Below are 27,978 nucleotides of genomic sequence, written 5' to 3' on the forward strand. Positions count from 1 at the left end.
CAAACTTGAAAAAAGTAAAACAGTTAACCCATATATAACTTGGACGAACTACGGTGGTTACTGTTGGGGGCACACAGCACTTCAGTGGTGGGACTGGTGTTGAACTGCGGAAATTAAAATACATATACAGCAGCAGAAATCAATAAAAAGTGGCCCAACTACTACCAAGATGTCTCACACTGAGAATCTTATCAACAGTTCTCTCTGTGCCATGGTCTTCAGTTAAGTGTACATGAACAGATACAGCAGTGAGTGTCTGCTTCTTCTCAACATCACAATATGCACTCTACCATTTGTCTAGAGATAAATCAATCTGGAAAAACAACATGAACATACTAAAAGCATGAAAAGAGGCTAATAAACACAGAATGGAATATGAGTGTCACAAGGGGAACATGCAGTCTTTCACCAAGCAAATATTTACCAGACACAAAACAAGTATCTTACACTATACTGGTTGCCCTGAACAGAACAGTGAACAAGGCAACCACTGTATTGGCTCGATAGTAATTTCCACCTCATACACAGAAATTTCTTTTAACAGCCTTGATTTCTTTTAACTTGCCTGGCTCTCAGTATGATGGGGAATCTGGTTCCATTTCTGCACAGCTCTATTTATGACAGCCTCCAGCGAGCCTCCCCACAGCAATTCGAGTCAAGGACATTAATAAATGTCAATCTCTCTTTCATGCATATCAAGTGATTTATACCTCAGTTTCTGGATGGAGAGACTGTGCTGTTTTATAGACTGAGGAAGCCAAGATGTAGAGAGGTTAAGAGATACCACTGCATTCCTGCTCTGATACTGAAGAAGGCCTCAACTCCAAAGGCACAGAACAGCTGCCCGCAGGACAAGCACTCTGCGCCTGAACAAGTCCTCTGGGTGACTCTGAAGCCTTGCGAACTTCCAAATATGTCCTTCTAATGTACACTTTAAGGCTGAAATCATAACCTGCCTTTTCTGGGAAATTCCCAATTATTAACTAACTATAACTAAATATAGGTTCATAGAGTACTTTGTAACCACAAAACTAGAAACAGACACAACATCTTTTTGATGTACCAAGTACTAAGATCTAACAGTGGCCATAAGGACTTTAGAAAGGCCCACTCTCAGGCCAGGCAGTGGAGCACCTAGCTGAACCCAGCATTACCATGTGCAAGGTCCAGCCTGGGTTCAAGCCCCTGGTCCCCATCAGCAGGGGGAAGCTTCATGAATGGTGCAGCACAGCTGCAAGTCTCTGTCTCTCCCTCCTTATCTCCTCTTCCCCTGTAAATTTCTCTGTCCTATCAAATTAAAATAAATAAATAAATAAATAGGAGAGGGGTGGGGAGGAGAGGAGAGGGAAAAGCAGAGGAAGGGAAGGAAGATAAAGAGAAGCAACCACCAAGAGTGGTGACAGGCTCACAGTGCAGCCATCAAGTTCCAATGATGCCATCTAGAGGCAATGAAACTGAGCTCATCTTCAATCTGAACTATTTATATTTCCTGAAATCTGGGAAGTATAGGGAAACATCTTGCAGAAGCACTAACTGTCCTTTTATTCCAGATCATCTTTTTGACAGATGTCTACATAATGAACACAGCTTTGGAGGATTAAGATACTGCTTCCCTCCCTCCCAAGAGAGCAGTAAAGAAGGTGTCTTACTCTGAGGTAAGATAAGAAAGGTTTACTTCCCCTCACCAACATCTGAGCCCCAAGCTTGCCCTTCCTTGGCAGCTGACACCCACACACTATACTGTCACCTGAGCTCTCCCATATCACTCCCGTATGGACTGAAGGAACAACAGGTGTTCCCTACAGAATGAGAGACTTGATGTGTAGCCAGGAAGAAAGGCAGCAAGCACTTGTCTTTTGCCATCACCAACGAGACTATGGTAGACTCGTGCATCAGCTTCCAGGCAGTGAATTCTGACTCTTTCACGTGTGCTGGCACCAAGCTCTTTACTCCTCTTCTCACCTCTCCTTTCTTCAGAGACAGCCACTCTCATGTGACAAATACCCACTCTTCCTTTTGTTACTCTCTTTGTTGGAAAGCCACCCCGAAGCTCCTCAGTGAGAACAGCTACTCCAAGGTACCCATGCTGCTTCTTTCTTCTTAATTTCTTTACTGGGGGAATAAAGGTTTACAGTCAACAGTACAGTACAATAGTCTGTACATGTGTAACATTTCCACGTAACAGTACAACCCCCACTAGGTCCTCCTCTGCCATCCTGTTCCAGGACCTGAGCCCTCACCCTCAACCTCACCCCAGAGGCCTTTACTTTGGTGAAATACACAGACTGCAGTCCAGGTTTTGCTTTGTGTTTTCCCTTCTGATTTTGTTTTCCAACTTCTGCCTGTGAGTGAGATCACCCCATATTCATTCTTCTCTTTCTGGCTGATCTTGCTTCACATGATTCCTTCAAGCTCTATCCAGCATGGGGCGAAGAAGGTGAATTCACCATTTTTAATAGCTAAGCAGTATTCCACTGTGTTCCTAGACCACAATTTGCTCAGCCACTCATCTATTGTTGGACACCTGGGTTGCCAGGTGGGTTGCCATCTTTTTGGATGGGTGTGTTGGGTTCCTTAGGATCTATCCCCAGGGGAGGAATTGCAGGATCACAGAGCAGGTCCACTTCTAGCCTTCTGACAGTTCTCCAGACTGTTCTCCACAGGGATTGGACCCACTGACATTCTCACCAGCAGTGCAGGACGGTTACTTTGTCCACACAGCCTCTCCAGCATTTGTTGCTGCTACCTTTTCTGATGTATGACATTCTCACAAGAGTGAAGTGGTATCTCATTGTTGTCTTTATTTGCATGTCTCTGATAATCAAAGACTTGGAGCATTTTTTCATGTGTTTCATAGCCTTTTGGATCTCTTCTGTGGTGAATATTCTGTCCATGTCCTCTCACCATTTTTGGATGGGGTCATTTGTTTTCTTGATGCTACGTTTGGTGAGCTCTTTATATATTTTGGTTATTAGTCTCTTGTCTGATGTATAGCATGTAAAGATCTTCTCCCATTCTGTAAAGGGTCTCTTTGTTTGGGCGGTGGTTTCTTTTGCTGTACAGAAGTTTTTTTTTTTAATACTTATTTATATATTTATTCCCTTTTGTTGTCCTTGTTGTTTTATTGTTGTAGTTATTATTGATGTCATTGTTATTGGATAGGACAGAGAGAAAATGAGAGAGGAGGGGAGGCAGAGAGGGGGAGAGAAAGATAAGACACCTACTTCACTGCTTGTGAAGCGACTCCCCTGCAGGTGGAGAGCAGGGGACTTGAACTGGGATCCTTACGCAAGGCCTTGAGCTTGGTGCCACCTGCACTTAACCCGCTACACTACCGCCCGACTCCCTCAGAAGCTTTTTAATTTGATGGAGTCCCATTGGTTTATTTTTGATCTAGTCTTCTTTGAAACTGGATTCATTTCATTGAAGATGTCTTTAAAATTTATACAGAAAAGAGTTCTGCCAATATTTTCCTCTAAGTATTTGATAATTTCTGGTCTAACATCTAAGTCCTTGATACACTTGGAATTTACTTTTGTGTTTGGTCAAATATAGTGGTTCAGTTTCTTTCTTCTGCATGTTTCAGCCCAGTTTTTCCAACACCATTTGCTGAAGAGACTCCATTTAGTATCTGGGCACCTTTGTCAAAGACTAGATGTCCACAGGTAACTCGTGCTGTTTCTTACATCAGCTTTCTATTGCAACACCAGCATAGGTTCATTCCACTTTCTTATTTCTGTGTTGTATCCAACTGATACTCAATTTATTGGCTTTCAGTTCAAAACTTCTCTAAGATACACTATGATAATTAATGAAACTGCTTTAAGCACTTCTTTTTACAGTTAATATTATGTTAAGTTTTCAAAATAGAGGATACTGTAAAGAAATTCCAGAAAGAAGGAAATTCTCCAGCAAATATTGTAGTAACTGAGGAAAGAACTGTTCTGACCCTGCGATTAGCAACAAGGTAAGTCACTGCTATCACTGCCAATTCAGACGCAGTGACTATGAATTTTCTATTATCTATTTTTATTATACACTCAATATTACCTACAACTTTTCACCATGCTTCAGTTTTCCAACTAACATTTTTATCTTTACTGTTTCTCTTAAATCTAATACAACAGCATAAATAACTATGAAACCAAGGAAGTTGATACAAGAAGACTTCTACATGTTTTTTTTAAAACTTTTTTTATTTTTCTTTATTTATTAGGTAGGGACAGATAGAAATTGAGAGAGGAGGGGGAGATAGTGAGGGAGAGACAAAGAGACACCTGCAGCCCTACTTCACCCTTGTGAAGCTTTCCCCCTGAAGGTGGGACCAGGGGTTTAAAACTGTAATGTGTGCGCTTAACCAGGTGCGCTACCTACCACCTGGCCCCCTTCTACATGTTTTATCAAGAAGTTTAAGAAAGATAATGAAACATTTACAACATGTGGTGCTAGAATGAAAGGGAAGCCTAAAGTCAAAGGTAAATGAAGCATCCTGTCAACCTTAGGCAAAAGCATTTGTAGACTGAAGGCCTTCAAAGAAACCCATGCAAAGAATGTGCCTAGTGCAGCCTGACCACATGCAAAAATGAATCAAGTTCCCATGCATCTCATCCCAATGGCTCCAATTTTAAGTGCATTCCTAACCTCCACCCACAGAGAAAGCCCTGCCTGGAGCAGCACCAGGGGAAGCAATTAGCATTTCCAAGGTCAACTGCTGAAGGCCTAACTGCTTGTAGCAACTGCAGTCTCCAGTTGCTCCACCTCTCCTTTGCCCAATGACACCAGAAATGAGTTTGCCACATCAGCTGCAAATATGAGAACACTCCAGGTGTGGAGTCAGGTCAGCACATGCACTAAACACAGGCAAAATTTGATGCTGACTGAACAATTTTGGTGTGTGTGTGGGGGGAGGCCACTGGAGATGAAGAAAAAAAATTGAATCATACACCAGTGGTAGGTAAGTAACAACAATAAAATCAAAATCAAAAATAAAAACAACTTTGTGAGTTTGCTTTTACCAACTGGCTCAATCTAAATACTAACCAAAAACATTGAAAACGTGTGAGAATAAGGGCTGGTGAAAGAGCTCACTTGTTTAGTGTATCACCCTGCTTTTAGCCTGGCCCCACTAAGGAAGCTTTAGTTCTTTTTTTCTTCCACAAAATTTGGCGATATATCATTCATGTGAACTGAGAATTTAAATTGCTCACAGGAGACATTTTTAACTAATGCAAAATACCCAAGATGCTAAATATTAATATCAATTAAATTAGGTTATGGTTATCCATTAAAATGATGCCTCTAGAGACATCTGACCCACACATATTTTGCTGGGATGCTGGGAATTGAACCCACAGCTTCCTACATCTGAAGTATGTATTTCTGCCCTGGGCACATTTCCCAGGAAGCTTTAGTTCTTTTTTTTTTTTTTTCTTCTTCCAATCTTTTTATTCATTATTGGAAAGAGACAGAGAGAAATTGAGGAGAGGGGGAGATAGAGAGGGAAAGTGACAGACACCTGGAACCCTGCTTCACCACTCGTGAAGGTTTCCCACTGCAGGTGGGGACTGGGGGCTTGAACCTGGGTCCTTGCACATCGTAATGTGTGCACTTAACCAGGTGTGCCACCGCCTGGCCTCTGGAAGCTTAAATTCTGTAGTTATACTCTCTTTCTCTCTGCCTCTATATAAGAAAAAAAAAGGAAAAAAGCTTCAAATATTTCATTGCAAAGCATTACTAAATTTTCTCTTCTTGCCTTTTGTAAAATAGTAGCACTTGACAATTACACGTGCAGCTCTCACTATATTAACCCTGGCTGTGCTGCTATATATAGACACCCTCTACACTCACACAGAACACAACATATAATTAAATTGTGAAGTGAAAAAGGAGAGCAAGAAATGAACATGGCTGATAAAACCGTCCCTAAAACAATCACACTGGTTCCAACTATTCCTGACTGGGTCTAATAAAAGCCCCTTTCTGCTTACCTCAAGACAAAATGGTCAGTCTTTTAAAAGAAGCCTGATGACTCCAAACGGGTAACTGCTCTGTTTCCACCACAGATTGTCATCCTTACCTACCAGTAAACAAGCCTTAATCCATTCCCTTCAGTGATCAAAGAACTGTGATACAGTGCTGGCCTAATTTTAAAATCTGATTGAGTGATTCAAACTGTTTTTTCTAAAGTAGTCATTTGCTTATTCTATTAGGTCACTGAAACCTGGCCCATGTCTCTGTTCCAGAGATAAACCAGCAGACTCAAAGATGACTCTCAAGAGCCCAGAAGAGCCCATGCAGTACTGAGATCCTATACACACTCCATTGTGAAAACTTAAATATGACTCATTTGCTACTTAAGAAAACGGCATCCCAACTTGCGAGCTTTGCAAACAGGACGCACAGCAAGTGGCTGTCTGCACACATCCCCCCCCCCATCATGTGAAGGAAGCATGCCAGCCCTGGGGTGTCGGGAGAGAGAGTGCAGGAGCTACGGTGAGGCAGGGAGCAGCCCAACTCCCCTCCCCAGAGGACCCAAAGAAAACCACTCAGCTTCCCAGCTAAAGAAAGCACGTATTGCACTTCTTAAAGTCCCAGGGTTACCCCAAACACTGAAGAAGGGACATTATGGTGGTCAGTTGTCAGAGGGCAGCCCAGGAGTATCTTCTGGAAGTCAGCTTCAACTAGTCAATAGCAGCAGGGTGGGCAGCTCGAGAACCCAGGTGGCAGCTGCCGAGACTTGTAGACATACACAGGCAGAGAAGTGAAGTTTAACAATAAAGCAGACTAGTGCTAAGTCGGCTTTTAAAAGGTGCTTAGCAACAAACAAGGCGACACTTGGTATTTTGTGACAGGAACTGCCAGGATTGCTGGAATTGAGGGGAGCTGAAATAAGAGGACTATGTCAGCCTGGGAAGGGTGGTGTCAGTGTGATCTCAGCTGTCTGTCTCACTTTCTCTGCTCTGACACTGCTTGGTGCATGCAGTGATTCAGTGATTTAGTAATGCATTTTACACAGTCCTCAACTCAATCAACAGGTCGAGGCAGACTACTGCCTCAAGAGAAGTGCTCTGGCGCCACCTAGTGGCAATTTCCTCCCAAAGGGGAAGAAAATATATACCTGAAAGCAGTAGTACACTAGAGTTCGCAGTGAGTACCCCCCCCCCAAAACACTTCATCTCCACTATTCCAACCTTTGGGTCCATGATTCTTCAACAATTTGTTTGGCTTTGTATGTTAACTCTCTTTTCAGCCCCCAGGTTCCAGATGCCATCAGGATGCTGGCCAGGCTTCCCTGAAGACCCCACCAATGCGTCCTGGAGCTCCAATTCCCCAGAGCCCCACACTACTAGGGAGAGAGCGAGGCAGACTGGGAATATGGATCGACCAGTCAACGCCCATGTTCAGCAGGGAAGCAATTACAGAAGCCAGACCTCCCACCTTCTGCAACCCACAACGACCCTGGGTCCATACTCCCAGAGGGATAATGGGAAAACTATTGGGGAGGGGATGGGCTATGGAGATTGGGTGGCAGGAATTGTGTGGAGTTGTACCCCCCATCCTATGATTTTATTGTCTCCTTTCTTAAATAAATAATAATAATAAAATAATAATAATGATCGATAAGAACGTAGGATAAAAGGGATACAATTTCCACCACCACCCCCTCCATTGGAAGCTTTCCTATTCTTTATCCTTCTGGGAGTACGGACCCAGGGTCATTATGGGGAGCAGAAGGTGGAAGGTCTGGCTTCTGTGATTGCTTCTTCGCTGGACATGGGCACTGTTGGGTGGATCCACACCCCCAGCCTGTCTCTGTCTGTCCCTTCAGCTAAAGGTAGGGCCACTGACAGCGGAGTCATTCATGCCTATGCAATGCCTGCTGCATTAAAACTCCCAACAGTACCTGCCTGGACATGGGCGCTGAGGCCCACTCCCACACACCATACACTATAATTTCTCTCATTTAGCTGTTCCTGAACTGGGCCTTCTGCAACAAGACATGGGTGCTGAGGCCCACTCCCACATACCATACATACAATTTCTCTCATTTAGCCGTTCCTGAACTGGACCTTCTGCAACAAGAGCCTAGTGAAAAGCTGTCTTCCTTTGTTCTGGGAGCTGTTCTAGCAAAAGAGCGATCCCCAAATAGCTGTGGGAAGCTCTGAGTTGGAGCCAGCTGATGAAAAGCACAGGTAACTACTTGGACAGGCCAGTGGCATCTGAAATGAGGGTGAAGGACAATCTTCTGGGATTGAGCCTTTAACTAGTAAATTCCACAGTACCTCCAGGGAAACAGAGTCAGAACTGGACTGAGTTACAGGACACCCAGTTCATATCTGCAGAGAATGGGAAATTTCTTTTATTATTTTATTTATTATTGGGTAGACAGCCAGAAATTGAGAGGGAAGGGGAGACACAGGGACAACTGCAGCCCTGCTTCACTACTCGTGAAGCTTTCCCCCTGCAGGTAGGGACCTGAGGCTTGAACCTGCGTCCTTGGGCACTGTGATGTGAGTGCTTAACCAGGTGCGCCACGACCTGGCCCCCGAAAATTGTTTGACATGGGGAAAAAGCATTTGGTGGCTGCAAGTGTCAAGATGTGTTGTGCACAGCACTGAGCAGTGGGTGTAATTCTTACACCTGGGCAACATAAAGATACTGACAAAATAACTTCTGGAGAGCTTTGAAATTCTGTAGGCAAAATGTTTATTTGCATTGTTCGTACTAGAAATAGTGTAATATGTACTTTCAATAGTCTTCATCTATTTAAGTTGATAACATTTTACTTTTTTATTATAATTTTTTTGAATTGTTATCTATGACCATCTGTGGCTAGTAGTTTTGTATTTTTTAATGTTTTTATTTATTTATTGTTGGCTAGAGACAGAAATTAAGAGGGGAGGGAGAAATAGAGAGAGAGACACCTGCAGCTCTACTTCACCATTTGTGAAGCTTTCCCCCTGCAGGTGGGGACCAGGGGCTTGAACCCAGGTCCTTAAACACTATAATGTGAGTGTGTAACCAGGTGTGCCACCACCTGGTCCCATTTTTATTGCAATTTTAATGTTATATATTACTTAGCACTTAAATAATATATCATGTCATGTATTATATTAGTTATAAAATTTTGACTTTTTATTATTTAAAGTAGTAATATTTTACTTTCACAATTGGTTTCAGTTATAAAAGCTATGCAAAAAATATAGACATTGGCATCTTATGGTTATTGCTATTATCACTGTGATTACTACCACTATAATAGCCTGTATCTAATTAACCCTTCTTTTCAATAATGTAAGTCTAGAATAAAATACAGAAGCAAGGCAAAAGGCAACCACTCTATGTCACCAGAAACATGTCTAGAAGATGCCCTTCTCTGGATGGAAAAATCTAACATAATGAAAATAGAATGTGGGTCTTCCTGAGAAAATATGTTGAGTATGTTAGCATAGTTAATGGTGGATTTCTTGGAATTATGTGATTTTCCATATATTTTTTGTTGGTATGCTTCTAAATTCTGCTTATAAGACCTTCTGTTTTGATCATCACATAAGGTTCTCTTGTATTACTTACGAAGTGGTCTATTTACATAATCACTGTTTTACCTGGGTCCCGCCCTGCCTGCAGGGTATTGGTTTAATCCCCACTGGTTAGATGGAAGCTTTCTATGTTCTTTTTGTGCTTTTTTTTTTTTTGCTCTGCCCCCTCTCCTAGTCATTTCCTTTCACTTGCCACTTCTGGTGAAGAGATGCATAAAAGGCGACGTATCTGATTAATAAATGAGATACTGCTTCCCAGCTCAGCCATGAGGCCCTGGTCGTCCCTCTACCGCCGGTGAAGCTAGCCCAGCCCGGAAATTTTTAACACAGAAATATTTGTAAAAGTGCCCTAGATGCAGACTGGGAGTATGGATCGACCAGTCAATGCCCATGTTCAGCAGTGAAGCAATTACAGAAGCCAGACCTCCCACCTTCTGCAACCCACAATGACCCTGGGTCCATACTCCCAGAGGGATAGAGAATGGGAAAGCTATTGGGGAGGGGATGGGATATGGAGATTGGGTGGCAGGAATTGTGTGGAGTTGTACCCCCCATCCTATTATTTTGTTAATGTCTCCTTTCTTAAATAAATAAATAAATTTTTTTTAAGTGCCCTAGATGTGGTGCAGAGGATAAAGCAGTAGATTCCAAAGCATATTGAAAGAAACCACTGGCGTCTTAGTCACAGCACTATCAACAAACTGCAACAGCATAGTTCACATTACGCTTCTCCACCAGACACTGGCAGTAAAGCAATGCCAGTCACATTTAAGAATGTCCTGATGGCTCAGGTTAAAGGGATGCAGAGGCCACACAGGCTCCTAAATGGAATATGGGCCCAGATCAGATCATATCGATGGGGTTTACAGTGAACAGTATTTATACACCTTTCTCATATTTGGGAGCTACTCTCTTCCCTGATCCAGCTTTCTAGTCCTTTTTCCACCCATGACATCATCTCCCCAGACAATAACTTGGGTTCACATGCATATCAGATTTCAGGCTCAGGGGAAAAAAAAAAAAAAAACTAGTATGTCACAGGCTCTTTGGAATATAACTAAATAGGCTACTAGCTATCTACAAAATGGAGGACCCCCAACTCTTCATATGAACTTTTCCAGCCTTTAGGTTCATGATTAGTCAACAATTTGTTTGACTTATTAACTCTTTTGTCAACCACCAGGTTCCAGATGCTACCATGATGCCAACCAGACTTCCCGGGGCAGAAGACCCCACCAATGTGTCCTGGAGCCCCAACATACTAGCCCCAATGTGTCTGGGCTTCCCCAGAGCCCCAACATACTAGGGAAAAAGAGAGACAGGCTGGGAGTATGGATTGACCTGCCATCACCCATATTCAGTGGGGAAGCAATTACAGAAGCCAGACCTCACACCTTCTGCATCCCACAATGACCTTGGGTCCATACTCCCAGAGGGATAAAGAATAGGGAAGCTATCAGGGGAGGGAATGGGATACAAAGTTCTGGTGATGGGAATTGTGTGGAGTTGTACCCTCTTATCCTATGTTTTTTGTCAGTGTTTCCTTTTTATAAGTAACAAAAAAAGAAGAAGAATGTCTTGATGAAGCAACAGTACTTATTAAATCTCTATCACTGGGTCCATGTCTTCTAATATTGTCTGACGAGATCATGGATTCATAAAACACTTCCCCTACAGACTAAAGAATAATGGTTATCTCAAGGGAAAGTCTTTTCTAATTGTCTGAATTGTGGACTGAACTGGTTTTTTTTTTGTTTGTTTATTTGTTTTACCTCTCATGAGGTCCCCACCAATAAGCAGTGTTTATTTTGATTTTTAGAATATCCAAATCATTTTCTTGAGGGAAATAATGATTTTCAAGAGAGTTGTTGTCATGAGTAGTTTCTTATCTCAACCAGAGAAGTGGCTACACACCACTCCCACCAACTGAAGTTTTCCTCAACCATTATGAACAGGGTCTCCAACAAGCTTCCAACTTCTCCCCCTTAGAGTCCTTGGCGTGACAGCCTTGGAACACAGCTAGTCTAGAATTTCCCTTTCTCTGGTTCTTAAATTCCACCTATGAGTAAGATCATTGGGTATTTAAGATATACTTTTTAAATGTAAAGAATGACTATCAAACTATGACTCCTCAGATTTAGGTGTCTATCAAACATTTTTTTAATTTATTTATTGGGGGATTAATGTTTTACAGTTGAAAATAAATACAATAGTTTGTCCATGCATAACATTTCTCAGTTTTCCATATAACAATACAACCCCCACTAGCTCCTCTGTCATTCTTTTCCAGGATCTGTATTCTCCCCTCCACCCATAGCAGATTCTTTTACTTTGGTGCAATACACTAACTCCAGTTCAGGTTCTACTTGTGTTTTCTTTTCTCATCTTGTTTTTCAACATCTGCCTGAGAGTGTGATCATCCCATATTCACCCTTCTGTTTCTGACTTATTTCACTGAACATGATTTCTTCAAGCTCCAGACAAGATAGGCTGAAAGCAGTGAAACCACTGTTTTTAATAGCTGAATATCATTCCACTGTGTATATATACCTCAACTTGCTCAGCCACTCATCTGTTGTTGGACACCTGGGTTGCTTCCAGATTTTGGCTATTACAAATTGTGCTGCTATGAACACAGGTATGCACAGATCTTTTTGGATGGGTGTGTCGGGTTGCTTAGGATATATCCCCAGGAGAGGAATTGCAGGGTGATAGGCAGGTCCATTTCTAGCCTTCTTAGAATTCTCCAGACTGCTCCCCACAGGGGCTGAACCTACTGACATTCCCACCAGCAGGGCAGGAGGGTTCCTTTGTCCCGACAACCTCTCCAGCATTTGCTACTACTTTTTCTGATGTGTGACATTCTCACAGGAGTGAAGTGGTATCTCATTGTCTTACTTTGCATTTCTCTGACAAAGACTTGGAATATTTTTTCATGTGTTTCTCAGCCTTTTGGATCTCTTCTGTGGTGAATATTCTGTCCATGTCCTCTCCCCATTTTTGGATGGGGTTCTTTGTTTTCTTGTGGTTGAGTTTGGAAAGCTCTTTATATATTTTGGTTATTAGCCTCTTGTCTGATGTCTGGCATGTAAAGATCTTTTCCCATTCTGTGAGGGGTCTCTTGATTTGGGTAGTGGTTTCTTTTGCTGTGCAGAAGCTTTTTAATTTGATGTAGTCCCATAGGTTTATACTTGCCTTCGTCTTCTTTGTAATTGGATTCATTTCATTGAAGGTGTCTTTAAAATTTATGAGGAAAAGAGTTCTGCCAATATTTTCCTCTAAGTATCTAATAGTTTCTGGTCTAACATCCAAGCCCTTAATCTTCTTGGAATTTACTTTTGTGTTTGATGACATATAGTGGTTCAGTTTCATTCCTCTGCATGTTTCAACCCAATTTTTCCAACACCATTTGCTGAAGAGACTATGATTTCCCCATAGTAATAGTCTGGGCCCCTTTGTCAAAGATTAGATGTCCACAGGTGTGGGGGCTTACTTCAAGTCTACTCCACTGGTCAGTGGGTGGGTCTATTCATGTTCCAGTACCAAGCATTTTTTACTGCAATGGCCCTGTCAAACATTTTCTTCAAAGTAGAAAAAAGCTATTTTTTTTTCCAAGACAACACCTTAGATTTGTTGTTGCTAATGGTGACGATTTGAAAGAAAAAAAAATCTGAAAAAAGTGTTCATTATTTTAAGTTTAAAAGCTCTGAATTTTCTAATTAGATCACCGATAACACTTTCTGTAGTTTGTAACATCCTTTCCTGTCATTCAGATATTTTAACACCTATTTTATTTCCTATATACACAAAATGTATATATAGCTTGTAATATATATAACAAGTATTATAGCCCTCCCATAATCAGTTGTACAGAGGTAAAAGTGCTTAGTTAATCTTAGTCTTCTTTAAAACCAAGGACTGAATTACACAAAGAGCAATCATTATAGGTAAATCTGTACAGACCTTGTTATTATTTTGATTTTGTTGTTACTCTGACTCCTAATATTAATTAAAAGTATATGCACAGTGTGTGTGTGACAGAGAACCGAAATGTGGCCCAGAGTAAAATGTTCCAGAGACAGTAACTGTCTCAGGATAAAACAGTAGACGCTTTGGCAAACCTCTTCATAAGTAGAAAGGCAACCCATGGTGGATGGGTAGCCAAGTTTACTTATCTGGGCAATGGGTGGGTTAGGTCACACGTCGGTGCTGGTCTCTCTTTCAGGGCTTATGTCAGTCCCTTGTTGGGACGCCATATGTCGGGCTGAGCTTCACTGACGGGAGACAGATGACCAGGGACTCATGGTTGAGCTGTACGCAGTATCTCTTTATTCATGCAGGACGCAGCGCAATCTATACCAAGCTAAACTAACAACTAACTAAAACGAACAATGTTGTCTTTATATATACTTCCCAAGTAGGGTGTGAACAGGATGTGACGCAGAGAGGGTGGAGAGAAAAGTGACTGGTGAAAATCAGGGTGTGACAAGGAGAGGATCAGGGTGTGACAAGGAGAGGGGGTGGAGCAGGTGAGAATTCTACCACTAAACCACCAATGCCCTGGAGGGAAGGTGGTGCTTTATGTAAATGTAAAACTGATTTATGTAAATAGATGGCAGTGGTTATGTAAGTAGAATACAGTGGTTATGTAAATAGAATGCAGTGTTAAGCAGGGGGGATTTCAACCAAATGAAACAGAAGGGGTTTTTAAAAGCAGAATTAGAAGATACCAACATCCAGGTACACTATAACCATCAAAGTTCTTCAGCTTGATTTTCCTTCCTATAAATTGCTGAAATTTCTTCATAAATTAGTTTTCTTTGACAAGAGCAAAACCAACTTATTTGCTGTAAAAGTAATCCAAATAAGTAGTTGTTTCAACAAAATTTGTCAACTATGGTTTGAAGGCAGGGATTGGCAAACTGTGCTTTATGGACCAAATCTAGCCTGTGTTATAAAAGACAGCCATGCCCATTCATTGACTCATAGTCTCTGGTAGCTTTTGCACCACAACAGCAAAGTCACCACAGAGGAGTTGTCACACAGACCAGTTGGTCACATGCCAGGATAGCCTGAGGGTATTTCTTCCCGAGCTAGTGCTCTCTGGGTTGGAGAGAACTCAACTGGAGCTGATCTAGGCTGCTGCGTGGGAGAGGGATCAGGAACTCGTGCCACACTAACTTCACAGGAGATACACTCTGGAACTCTCGGAGGCAGAAAGCAATTTCCAAGTGTCTTTAATCAGAAGAGCAGCTGTTTTTATACTCTCCAAGTAGGGTGCAAACAGGATGTGATATAGAGAGGGTGGAGAGAAAAGTGACTGGTGAAAATCAGAGTGTGACAAGGAGGGGGCGGAACAGGCGAGAATCCTATCACTGAACCACCAATGCCCTGGAGTGCTTTATGTAAATGTAAAAGTGATTTATGTAAATAGACAAAGGTTTGAATGGGATTAAATCTATCCCTATATAGGCATATGGTTAAGCAGAAGCCAGGGGGAGCTGGCATACTATCCAACATCTCCCCCTTTCTTTTTAACTATTTGCCATAGTATCAGGAGTGTGGGGCACTTTGTGAGGCAGGGAGACTGATAAGAGGCACACCTTTTTGGGGTTCTACTGTACCTCCTTGCTCAACCTCTCCGTGGAGAGAGAGACTAACAGGATTGACACACCCTTCAGGCTCAAGCCCTTCCAAGCTCAACCATATCCTCACAATTCCCCAACATCTCCCTCTTACTTAATGGCCATATATAACTGGGTCAATGTCTGTAAAAGGCTTCATCTGTCAGGGGAATAGCAGTGTAGGGGTGAACAGAAACCTGTTGGGAAGAAAGCAGAATGATAGTGTGTAAGTGTCTCCAAAAAGAACTAGCACAAGACAGGGAGGGATAAGTAAGAGTAGCAAGAGACAGAGTGAACCTGAAGGGTGGAGGAGTGGGGGGCCTGATAAGCCGAGGGGCTAGAGGGGTGATCTGGCATTGAAAAATCCCGAGTCAGCTGGCGGAAAGTTCTATGAACTGCTACAGTCATTCTTCAAGAAGTCCAGCAGTATAAAAGGAGTGTCCAGCAAGTTCTTTTTTTTTTTTTTTTTTTTTCCCTCCAGGGTTATTGCTGGGCTCGGTGCCTGCACCATGAATCCACCGCTCCTGGAGGCCATTTTTCCCCCTTTTTGTTGCCCTAGTTGTTGCAGCCTCATTGCAGTTATTATTGCCATTGTTGACGTTGCTTTGTTGTTGGATAGGACAGAGAGAAATGGAGAGAGGAGGGGAAGACAGAGAGAGAGGGGAGAGAAAGATAGACACCTGCAGACCTGCTTCAAGTTCTATAGAAGCATCAGTACAATGTCAACGGCCAAGAAATAAATGCCACACGTCTAACTTGATGGAGGAGGACGGCCACGGGAACTTTTCTTCTCTGTAGAGAGTGACTTGGAACCGCCAAAATATGATGGGTGAAACAGAAGCAGGAAGAGTAGACACCGATAGTTGAGAGAAAGGCAGTAGGAAAGTCTTGTCCTTTGGAGTCTGTGAATCAGGTTCTCCAGATCGTGTCAGGTCACATCATGGGTTTCGGGGGATGGCAGTAATTGTGGATGATGTCAAAGGTCAGGGGTCCAAGATGGATTTCTGGGGATTCTATATGAGCAGATGCTTATTTATGCGAAGGCTTGTCATAGCTGTAGTCAATTACTTATGAAAAAACTTTGTAACAAATTAGAAGTTTACTACAATTGATAACTCAATGATTATAATTGGTTTAGGTATCTTTATAATTTCGTGTAAAGGTCATCTTATGTGACCTCATGTAGCAGTCTCTATATAGCAAAATTTTCATACCGAATTTTAAGTCACATATATTGATTCTTAACTATTTTTACATTGGGTTTTTAAGCAAACTGAGGTTACTAGAGTTAACACATTTTAGTGACAATTTTTTTTTTGGTACATTTACAATATCAGATTGATGCCAAATTTGTTGTGGATTAATTTCCACAAGATAGCTTACAGGACATTTTGGGGGGCCTCCAAAAATGTCCTGTATAGAGGATTTGTATTTTAACTTAGGAGATGATGAATTGTCACATTGAATATTTAGAGTTTTACCTTAAACACTCAGTTACTTTAATGAATTGATTTTACCTCTTCTTGTAAGAATGTAGCTTCGAAGTTACAATTTAACTGTTAAGTTAATGTATACCAAACTTGAAACACACATATTAAACATATAGTTTATAACACACAGGAGAAGAAAAACTTGTAAATAAGACATATCATTTCAAATGTGAATTTAGATCTACTGTCATAGTTGAACCATCTTTACTCACAGTTTAAGACTAAACATTTCATATTGATATCAAGACTTAAAAAAGAAATCAAAAAGGGGAATGAACAATTTTTGGACTGTTTCTGGACGTCTCCAGAAACCATGGCTACATCCAGCCATTTTATATAAAGTCAGTTAACTTTCAGAGTACTCTGAGCACAATGGGTCGTACAAAAATTTTGGTCACTCAACTCACTCAATTTTTTTTCTCACTCACTCACTCAAAAAACACAACTGGCCAGTCATAGCATAAGACATTGGGGGGGGGGAAGAGTTCCGTGAATCAGATTTTTTTTTTATTCTGCCATGCTGTATTATAGATCCTGGGGTGCATCCTGTAGCCAGTCCTCTTGAAGTGTTTCTTGTTCTTCAGGGATATCAGCGCCATCATGTGGGTATTGCTGGACATGGTGGGCAGGAACTCAAACAGGCTTGGAGTAATTTTGTGGAAAAATGCAAGCGAAACCCCTCCCCATAGTCAACAGGGGGTCAGGTCCTTTCCAAATTTTATCAAGTGGGTCTTTCCATTTGGCTTTAATAGCTGGGAGGGTGGGTGGTGTTTGCCAATGAAGAATAATAGGAGGTTGGTCTGAGTTTTTGTAAATATTAAAGAGATTTAATGTAGTTAAAGCTTTTGCCAGATGGATATTGGGAGGGTACATTTCCCATTTTTCTTTATTTAATTGAGCCTTAAGAGTTTTATGGGCCCTCTCAACAATGCCTTGTCCCTGTGGATTATACGGAATGCCTGTAGTATGAGCAATGTTCCAGAGGGAACAAAAAATCTTTAAGTTGTTTGCTGGTAAAAGCAGGTCCATTATCTGTTTTAAGTTGAAGAGGTAAGCCCATTACATCAAAACAGGTCAGCATATGGCTTATAAGCTTTTTTGAGTTTTCTCCAGTCTGAGCTGTAGCCCACATAAACTTAGAGAAGGTATCAATTCAGACGAACACATATTTTTGTTTGCCAAAGTTGGGTATGTGGGTAACATCAATTTGCCAAAGAGCGTTGGCTTTTAAACCTTGAGGATTAACCCCCAGAGTTTGAATAGCAAGTGTTTTGATTAGACCTGCACAGGAGGAACATGTAGCAAGAATACGTTTTAACTGTGGCAGAGGAATATCAGGAAATCGAGCTCGAAGGCCTTTAAGATTAACATGGGTTAGGGAATGAAAGTCAGCAGGATTAGAGACAGAGGTTAGGAAAATTCCTGTGGAGGCAAGGTGGTCGGCTGCAGCATTCCCTTCAGACAGGGGACCAAGAAGAGGGCTGTGGGAACGTAGGTGCTGAACATACAGTGGTTGGGTTCGAGAACAGAGCATAGAGGCAATTTGAATTAAAAGAGGAGAAAGTGGGTTGTCATCAATTCTTACATAAGATCGAGCAAGCCATGGAAGTAAGTTAATAGTATACACACTGTCAGAAAAAAGGTTGAAGGATTCTGGTACAACAATTAATGCAAGGAAAACAGCATAAAGTTCTTTGTACTGAGGGGAATTATCAGGAAGTTCAGTAAAGAGAGTTTTGGGGTATTGCTGGTCTGGATAATATATAAGGGCAGCAGCTCCCTTTTTTCCACCATCAGTGAACACTGAAGGAGCAGAGGGGATGGGATCTCGAGAGAAAAGTTTAAGTACTAGTAGAGGCAACAGAGGTAAAGAAGCTATCAAATTATTAGAGGGAAAATGATTATCTAATTGTCCTGGAAAACCCATTAAACTTATGGCAAAACGAGAATGGTGGTGTATGAGCCATTCTGTATCTGTGAGAGAAAAGGGAAGAATGATTGAATCTGGTTCCCTTCCTAAGACCTGAACCGATCTGTTTCTTCCTTGGCAAACCATAAATGCTAAGGCATCAATCTCGGTAAGGAGTCTTGGAGCTCCGCCTACTGGCGTATGAAGCCATTCAAGAATGCCATGTTCTGCCACAATGCCCCCACTACCGTGGGGGTGGAGTTAAAGATTAGAAGATTTACTGGAGAGGAGGGGGAGAACCAAACGAGGTGCATGTCCTGGAGAGCCTGGTTAACTTTTTCCAGTGCCAAGGAGGCTTCGGGGGTTAACATACGCTTTGAGGAGGGCTGTTTGTTTCCTTTTAACAGATCGACTAGTGGTTGCAGGCAGCTCGTAGGCAGATAAAGATACTGCCTAAGCCAATTCAAATTTCCAAGAAAACTTTGTACACTCTGGAACTCTAGGAGCCGGAAAGCAATTTCCAAGTGTCTTTAATCAGAAGAGCAGCTGTTTTTATACTCTCCAAGTAGGGTGCAAACAGGATGTGATATAGAGGGTGGAGAGAAAAGTGACTGGTGAAAATCAGAGTGTGACAAGGAGGGGGCGGAGCAGGCGAGAATCCTATCACTGAACCACCAATGCCCTGGAGTGCTTTATGTAAATGTAAAAGTGATTTATGTAAATAGACAAAGGTTTGAATGGGATTAAATCTATCCCTATATAGGCATATGGTTAAGCAGAAGCCAGGGGGAGCTGGCATACTATCCAACATTCGCAAAGCTAAAAATACCTGCTGTCTAACTGCTTGCAGGAAAACTCTGCAGGCCCCATCCTTAGTGCAAGAACCTTAAAAAAGAAATTTAAGTTTCTTTGTAAACTACATAAGAGTATGCTGTATTCACAGCAAAGCACATTTATAACTTTAAAAGATACAACAAAAACAAAATGGAACTAGTAGCTAAAATAAGAGCCTTTAAAATGAATTAAAAATAAAAACCTCAGGAGGTTTGTGTTCCAGCATTTTAATATTCTATTATTACTTTTATTCAGAGGTACCTTTCAAAGCCAAGTATCTGTCATCACCAAATGTACATCAGAAATAAGGGTATGTAGGATAAAGTCTATTTTATTTTTCCTTTATTGGGAAGATTAATGGTTTATAGTCAACAGTGAAACCTAATAGTTTGTACATGTGTAATATGTGCAATATTTCTCAGTTTTTAACATAACACAGGCAAAGTCTCTGAGAGCTCTCCACTGATAAAGATTACTAGCAACATTTTTAATTATTATTTTTTAAAATTATTATTAACTTGACAGGCTCCCCACCTGCAGGGAAAAAGCTTTATGACTGGTGAAGCAGGGCTGCGGGTGTCTCTCTCCCTATCACCTCCCTCCCTGTCTCTGTCCAATAAATAAAGATAATAAAAATAAATTTAAAGGGCTGAGCGGTTAAAATAGCTGTAATAAATATGTCCCAAATATTCAAGAAATGGGAGGGAGGGAGCTCATCCAGTGGAGTGTGCACTTCCTTGCATGAGAGAAGCCAGGTTCCATCCCCAGCCTCCACATGAGGGCACCACACAAAAGGAAACTTCAGGAGCAGGGAGATAATACACGGTGTCTCTCCCCTCCTCTGCTTCTTTCTGTCCTGCACTGGGGGGTGGGAGGGCAGTTGGCAGGGGAGTCTGCCAGCAACACCAGAACTGTGCAGGCACTCAGTTCAATGAAGCCAAGGTAGAAGAAAAAAACAAAATAACAGAGGAAAATATGAACCTAATGAACAGAAAAATAGAAACAAAACTGCATCTTTTTCTTTCTTTATAGTGATTTAATATTGATTTATGAAACGATGAGACAATAGGGGTATAATCCCACTCTGCTCCCACCACCAGAGTTCCGTGTCCCATTCCCCCCATTGTAGACTACAGTAGAACTCTCACTACATTGTTTTTAATTTTCAGAATAAAAAATATTTTTAAAGGGGATAGACAGTGGGAGCACATCGGACTTGCATATCTGAGGTCCTAAAAGTCTCAGGTTCCATCTTGGATACCATCAAATGCCAGAACTGAGCAGGGCTCTAGTTGCTTGCTTTCTCTCTCAGATAAAAATTAAAGCAGTAAGATTTGATTTGTTTCTCTGAGTCTTCTAAAGCTAAGAACATAATATCTGAAACTGGAAATTCACTGTTAAGATACCACAGAAGACTAACAAACTCACACAGTAAAAGAAACTATTTCATTTGAAGTTGCAGAGAAACAAAAGCTAGGACAAGGAACCAACCAGGCTTCAGTGACCTAGAGACATCATCAAACAATCTAGCATATATGTAATTAGATTCCCTGAAGTTGAAGGGAAAGAGAGAACAGAAAAAGTACTTAAAGAAATAGCAGCAATTCTACCAAATTTGATCAAAACTATAAATATCAGAGAATACCATACAGAATAAGCAAAATTATACCAAGGCATGTTCCAGTTAAACTGTTGAGAACCAGTGACTTTTACCCACAACATTCTTGTTGCTGTTTCTGAAAAACAGTGATATTGAAATGACTCTTTCCCCTGCCTCTATAAATCACATGAAATAAAAACAACTCTAATTAAAATTGTTTTTAAGTCAAGTAACATCTTTCTAGACATTCTGATTGAAAAAAATCCGGTCAAGTACCCCAAAGGTGACATTTTCACATTTTGGCAGGGTCTTTTTTTGTTGGCATTCCTAGCAGAAGCTCAGACTACTGGATAATCAAGAGTGAACAAAATGCAATTGAATTACTTGAAAATGACTTTGCCATAGTCTACTTTTATACAGTATAGTTCACAGACATATTTGTGAACCTTGACTGCATGCTCCTTGAGGTTAGAAGGCTTCTTGCTTTGGGCTTTTGTCTGTCTGTCTGTTTTAGATAGAGACAGACAGACAGAGACTGAAAAAGAACCGTGTATTGAAGCTTCCTTCATGTGGTGGGGGGCCAGGCTCGAACATGGGCTCCTGCAGAATGCAAAGTGCCACACTATCCAGGTGAGCTAATTCGATAGTCCAACCTTCATGTCTCATCACATGGATTCTAACGCAGTGTCTAGTGGCATGTAACTGTATGAACACACACGAGGGAGGCACTCACGCTGCACCATCAATACACTGCTATCTAGTATGCAGGACAAGGCGAGAAAGCAGATGGCCCAGAGGAAAGAAATGCTTGTCTCAAAGTTGCTTGGAAGGTGAGCACTACCTCACAGCTCTAGAGCAAGGTCCACAACACAGGGTGCATCTCAAAGCAGACACAACAGAAATAAAGTGTTGGGGCCAGGGGGTGGCACACCTGGTTGAGCACACGTATTACAATGCATAAGGACCTGAGTTCAAGCCCCCGGTCCCCAGCTACAGGGGGAAAGCTTTGCAAGTGGTGAAGTAGTGCTGCAGGTGTCTCTGTCCCTCCCCCTCTCTTATCACCCTCTTGATTTCTGGCTGTCTCTATCCAATAAATAAAGATGATTAAAAAAAAATTTTTTTAAGTTAAAAAGAAAAAAGTGTTACTTACTCTGAGTCTCCACAAGATCTAAAGCAACACTAGAAGCTGTGTCCATTCCAGAGTTGATGCAGGATTGGAAGTTTTTTAAGGAGGAAAGAGCAGACTCAATACCGCTGAATGAAATAAAGCCAGTTGAACCTGAATTTGAACTGGAACGCCCTGGCATCTTGAAATTAGTACCTACGTTTTCAAGCACAAACAAAATTTACAAGTTAGACTAGTAAATGCACAAGAAATAGTAACTGCATAGGAAAGCAAAATAATTATAATCATCAATATGAATGAACCCACTATTCCCCAAGTACCACACAAGTATACACTGATGTATTCCATATCCACTCGAGGGGTAAAGATACATTTATTGTATATAAAACATGTAGTGTATATATACATATCATAAATCCCTGAATGTAGGTAGAATATATATCTGTGCCAGCATCAGAACCACCAACACCGGTGCATGTGGGAAAGGCGACTGTCTTCATGTTTTTTCTCAAATCACCTTAACTGGGTGTTACTGGTTTACAGCACAGCTGCTGACACACCAGAACAATTTTAAAGGTTTCTACTGTTGGTATGCATGAGACCCCTTCTGTTTCATTTGGTTTAAATCCCCCCTGCTTAACACTATTCTATTTACATAACCACTTCACTCTATTTACATAACCACTGTTAACAAGTTCCACCCTCCCTCCAGGGCATTTGTGGTTCAGTGATAGGATTCTCACCTAATCTGCCCCCTCTTTGTCACACTCTGATTTTCACCAGTCACTTTTCTCTCCACCCTCTCTATGTCACATCCTGTTTCCACCTTACTTGGCAAGTATATATAAAGACAGCATTGTGAGTTTGACAGTACTGTACTTTGAGTTTAACTTAGCTCGTCTTAGATTGTGCTGCGTCCTGCATGAATAAAGAGATACTGCCTACAGCTCAACCATGAGTCCCTGGTCGTCTGTTACCCGCCCGTGAAGCCAGCCCGGCGAAAACAACCTACCCCATCAAAAACAACATAACCCTTCGAAAAAAACATTCTACCACCTAATTTCTCATGTGTGACTGTGTATCTCCTCAGCATGCTTGTTTGCTTGCTTTTCCAGAGAAGTATCAGCCTCTGGTTTATAGTGGTGTCAGGGATCGAACCTGAACCTGATACCTTTGGTGTCTCTAGCATGAAAGATTACTGCATAAACCATAGTGCTATTTCCCCAGTCCCCAACTCTATTTATGTGTTTATTAATATTTTTTATTTATTTTAGATAGCCATGAGTAATTGAGAAGGTGGAGAGAGAAAGACTTGCAGCATAGCTTCAATGCTCAAGAAGCTCTCCCCCTACCAGGAGTTTGAAAACAGACCTTGAGTAATATATGTACTCAACCAGCAAACCCAGCATGTGCTCCCCTCATCCTTTCTTTGTTTTTTAAAAGAGAACACCCACTTTCAAAAGATTCCTTGATTCTCCAAAGCATTCAGTTCCTAAAAATCTAAAATATTACGTAGGAAAAATGCACGTTTGTCTAAAATGGTTCTCCTAGCTTTCTTCTACCCTAAAATCCTCAATCTTATCTACTCTAATCCTACTTTTTGGTTCCTGTTCATTAACCATCTTGTCTCAATTTAGGTCCACCATCTAAACACCAAGCTACAGATGCTGCCATGACTCCACCCTGACTTCTATGGGCAGATGACCTCACCCATGTGTCCTGGAACCTTGCATCTCCAGAGCTCTGGTCCACTAGGGAAAGATAGAAACAGGGTGGGAGTATGGATCCACCTGCCAATGCCCATGTTCAGTGGAGAAGCAGCTATAGAAGCCAGAACTCCTACCCTTCTGCTCCCCATAAACAGCCTTGATCCATAATCCCAGCAGGAGAGAAGTGACAGGAGGAAGATAAGAGGACTCTACACTCAGCTCCATCAGCACCCAGAGAGAGAGAAGGAAAAGGAGAGGGACATAGGACGATAGCTACGATGTTATGAGTGACTTAGGGAAGAGAAGATTGAATCAGAAAAATAAGGGGTAACGACTTATAAATGTGGACAGACAGTTGTAGAGAAGACGGTTGGCCCATGTCGACAACCTTAGGGTAACTGCAGTGGGGAAGAGTGAAGATTCAGAACTCTGGTGGTAGGAATGGTGTGGATTCAAACCCATGGACATGTAATTCGGTAATATAAAAATAAAGAAAAAATGCATGTGTCCATATGATACATTTTTCTAAAGAGAAAATAGTTACACTAAAAGATTTTACCATAGGAAGATTGTGAAAACCTTTCATTTTTAACTTCTATGACACCTAATTCATAATCATGTCTGAAAACTGTAAATTATACTGTATAGTTCCTTTGGATTCCAGAGGATTTATAAACTTGGTGAGATTCCAGATGCTGTTTCAGTAAAATCTGATTCCTCTGTAAGTTCTCCTTATCAACTGTAAGTCTTACTTACTACCCTCATCGTAAAGATACCTTCATCTAGATTTTTTTCTTCAGTGATTTACAAAATAATAGGGGTACAATTTGACACTATTCCCACCACCAGAGTTTTGTGTCCCATTCCCTCCATTGGAAACTGCAGTATTTCTCCCAAGGCCATAGATATGGGTTGACTATTATTTCTGTATCTACCTATCTACCTATCTATCTATCTATCTATCTATCTAACCAAACCCCCCCCCCTTTTGATCCTGTCTTTCCTTCCTTTTTAAATCACACCAATACTTATTACTACTTCTAAATGTCTTTTGTCTCTCTGGATCCTGATAGAAATGGGTTTCAGAGCTGAGAGTACCAACCAAAATTCTTTTTGGGGAACAGAAGGTGGGAGGTCTGGCTTCTGTAATTGCTTCTCTGCTGGACATGGGTATTAGCAGGTCAGTCCATATACCCAGCTGTTTCTATATTTCCCTAGTGGAGCAGGGCTCTGGAGAGGTGAGGGTCCTGGACACACTGGTGAGGTTGTCTACCCAGGAAGTTCAGGATGGAATCATAGTAGCATCTGCAACTTGGTGGCTGAAAGGCAGGACAAAATGAACCAGAGTGTAGGAATAGAGCAGATGAGAATAGGATGGTAAGAAGCTACAGTCTATTTTAGGTATGTTTTCAGGGGTTCATTGTTGGGACCATGTGTAAGCCTGATAGAGCTTAGGGAGAACCACCCCCATCCTTGGATGGAGGTCTGAGAAGATAACCTCTTGCTAAGTCTCTCTCAACTGAGGTGAGCATAAGGGGGGAAGCTCAGACTTGGTTCTTTCCTTCTTGACTCTCAGGCCTACAGTAACTCCAATACTTCCCTCCACTAACTGCAGGCCACATGGCCACATATTCACTTATTCAAAGTCACCTTCTGATCACAGAAGAACACACCTTATCACACACTTCATCACACACCTCAGACCCCAGACAAGAGAAATTCCAAACTATATGGCCTTTTGATATCCATCTTCTTTCTGTCTCACCCTACAGGTTTAACCCCTATAATTCTCTCAAATACCTTTGGATAATTAAGTTGCTTGTGTCATGGAGAATAACTGTCTTGTATCTCATCAATTCCTGTCATACCAGCCCCCTACCTTAGGGGCATGCTGACTGTTAAGAAACCTGTAATTTCTGTCATATTTCAACAATAATTAACTTCATTGCTTTTCTATTTAACTCATGTCCACTTTGCTAATAAACGGACTCTAGGATTCTGGGATTCTAGGACTCAGATTCTAAGCACGCTAAGAGTCCCCTGGTGTCTTTTACTTCGTGTCACCCCTGTTATGAGCGAGAAAGAACCAGCCCGTTACCTTACCCCTGGAAACCACCCTGCCAGAGAGGGAGAGAGATAACCCGAAATCTGGCGCCCAGAGCGTGGGGCAGAATTTCCTGACCTCAAGAGAAAAAATCAGCCCATCAGGCATCATGTGCTTCACCCAGTTGAAAACGCCGGCCAACTAAAGAGGATCGGAATCGTGGCTTCAGGAAATCAAGAAGATATAGTGAAGCACGTTGGAAAGGTAACCCCAAGGCTCTCGTTTGAGCCCCTGTGATCTTTTGCTCCTTCTCCCTATCTTTTCACACTCCAGGGAAGCTCGTGGAGAGGATACAGAGGGAGAACCTCAGTGGAACAGAACCCTGGCCAGGCTCTGAGAAACTGAGTATTCTTCCCCCATTGAATTTTAACGGGTCTGACCTAATCTTTCCTCCTATCCAACTTTTGTAACGTTTGCTCTAGACCCTCACTGAATTTCTGAGTTAAACAGACATGGGGATTTTTTTTCAACCCAGGAGGAACCTCCAATTAAGGGCTTTCGAGACTTGTTAGCTACCAGAGCGTTAAAGCTATCAAAGAAACAGGCCCTACGATTTTGGAATGTCGTGATTCATGTAGCCCCCTGGTTTACTAAAGAGCATATCTATGACCGGGAGTCATGGGCCTGTGTGGCATATTTAGACCGCAAGGAAGAAGCTGAAGGATTAAGAGAGCTAGATGTTCAGTTCCTGGCAATCATTGCTGCATTAAAACAGTGCGCAGCGTCTGCTAAGGAACCAGAGAAAAGGGACAACTCTCCCTCAGCCAAGTCGCTGGAGGGCAGGGACACTCCGGCACCCCCAATGCAAGTCTTAAAAGAAGAGAAAGGATCAGATACTAAAAAAGAGGCTAGCCTTGAGACTGCTATTCAGGAATTAAGGGATCAGGTTGCTCTCTTGGCTAAGTCTAAGCTTTTTTCTCCACCAGAAAGGGCAGAATCTGAATAATCTGTTCCACAGTTTCCATCTCTCCCTCCGCCATTCCCTGCACCTTCCTCTCCACCTCCGCCTCCTCCTCAGATACCCCTGCCCTTCCCTGCACAGGCCACCATCTCCGGTGTTTCCCCCTGGACCACAAGCATTATTTTTGCCTTTATCACCGCCTTGGGCAGTAACAGAGCCAGTTCCCCAAAGGCACAGGCACCTCAGATTCAGCCACCATGTCAGTCACCGCCGGCTGCACCCAGTGCACAGTCAGAGGCACCCACGGCTTCATTGCCGCCACTGCCGCAACCCATACTGCTCCCACAAATGCCGCCGCCCTTGGCACAACAGACAATATCGCCCGCGCCAGTGATTCTGGCTGTGCCAGAGCCACAAGACATGCCAGTAAATGAACGGCAGCTGCGGGATCCACATGCGGGATTCTCATGCCTGAGGCTTTTAACCGTGGTTCTGTTTACCTTTCCACATTTTATTGAGTTTAAACTGTTTAAACAACCTTAAAATCATACTAGAAAGGACTTCCAATTATAATGGAGTTATCAATTATAGTAAACTTCTAATCTGCTACAAGTTTTGTTTGACAAGTAAGTGAATTTCAGCTGTCAAGTCTTCACATGAAAAAGCATCTACTCAAATAGAATTTCTGGAAATCCATTTGGACCCTGTTCTCTGACATCGCCCCCGGAAACCAATGATGTGACCTGGCACGTCCTGAAGAAACAGATTCACAGACTCCAAAGATCACTCTCTACAGAAAAGCAGAATTCTGGTGGCCGACATTCCCCATCGAGACAGACATGCAGCTTTTCATCCCTTGGCATTTTCTTCCGTGGTCATCTACTTTGAACTGACACTTCCATCGGACTTACTGGTACACGCTGCTGTGTTTCTCAAAGACTAACTTCAGTCAATTGCCTTGAGACTTTATAGACCATGTCCCCTCGCCTGCAGGCTCTTCCCCAGAGGCAGAAAACTCCCCCTCCTTATTAGGTTATGCCCACAGAGGCATGAAGCGCCCCAAGAGGCAAGAGATGCCCACAGAGGCAGGAAACGCCCTTTGAGGCAAGAGATGCCCCCAGAGGCATGAAGCATTCCCAGAG

At 42.1% G+C, this 27,978-nt stretch overlaps 1 protein-coding gene across 1 annotated transcript in view; it reads right to left on the reverse strand.

The window, feature by feature from the left end:
• NSMCE2 (NSE2 (MMS21) homolog, SMC5-SMC6 complex SUMO ligase) overlaps positions 1–27,978 on the reverse strand; it is a 295,700-nt gene that overhangs the window by 248,018 nt on the left and 19,704 nt on the right. The window contains exon 2 of the mRNA XM_060201567.1: positions 22,147–22,317. Within this exon, the coding sequence (XP_060057550.1) occupies positions 22,147–22,303 (157 nt within the window). The 5' untranslated portion in view covers positions 22,304–22,317. The remainder of the gene's footprint in view (positions 1–22,146; positions 22,318–27,978) is intronic.

Source organism: Erinaceus europaeus, chromosome 1 (assembly GCF_950295315.1).
Source record: "Erinaceus europaeus chromosome 1, mEriEur2.1, whole genome shotgun sequence".
Taxonomy (NCBI): Eukaryota; Metazoa; Chordata; class Mammalia; order Eulipotyphla; family Erinaceidae; genus Erinaceus; species Erinaceus europaeus.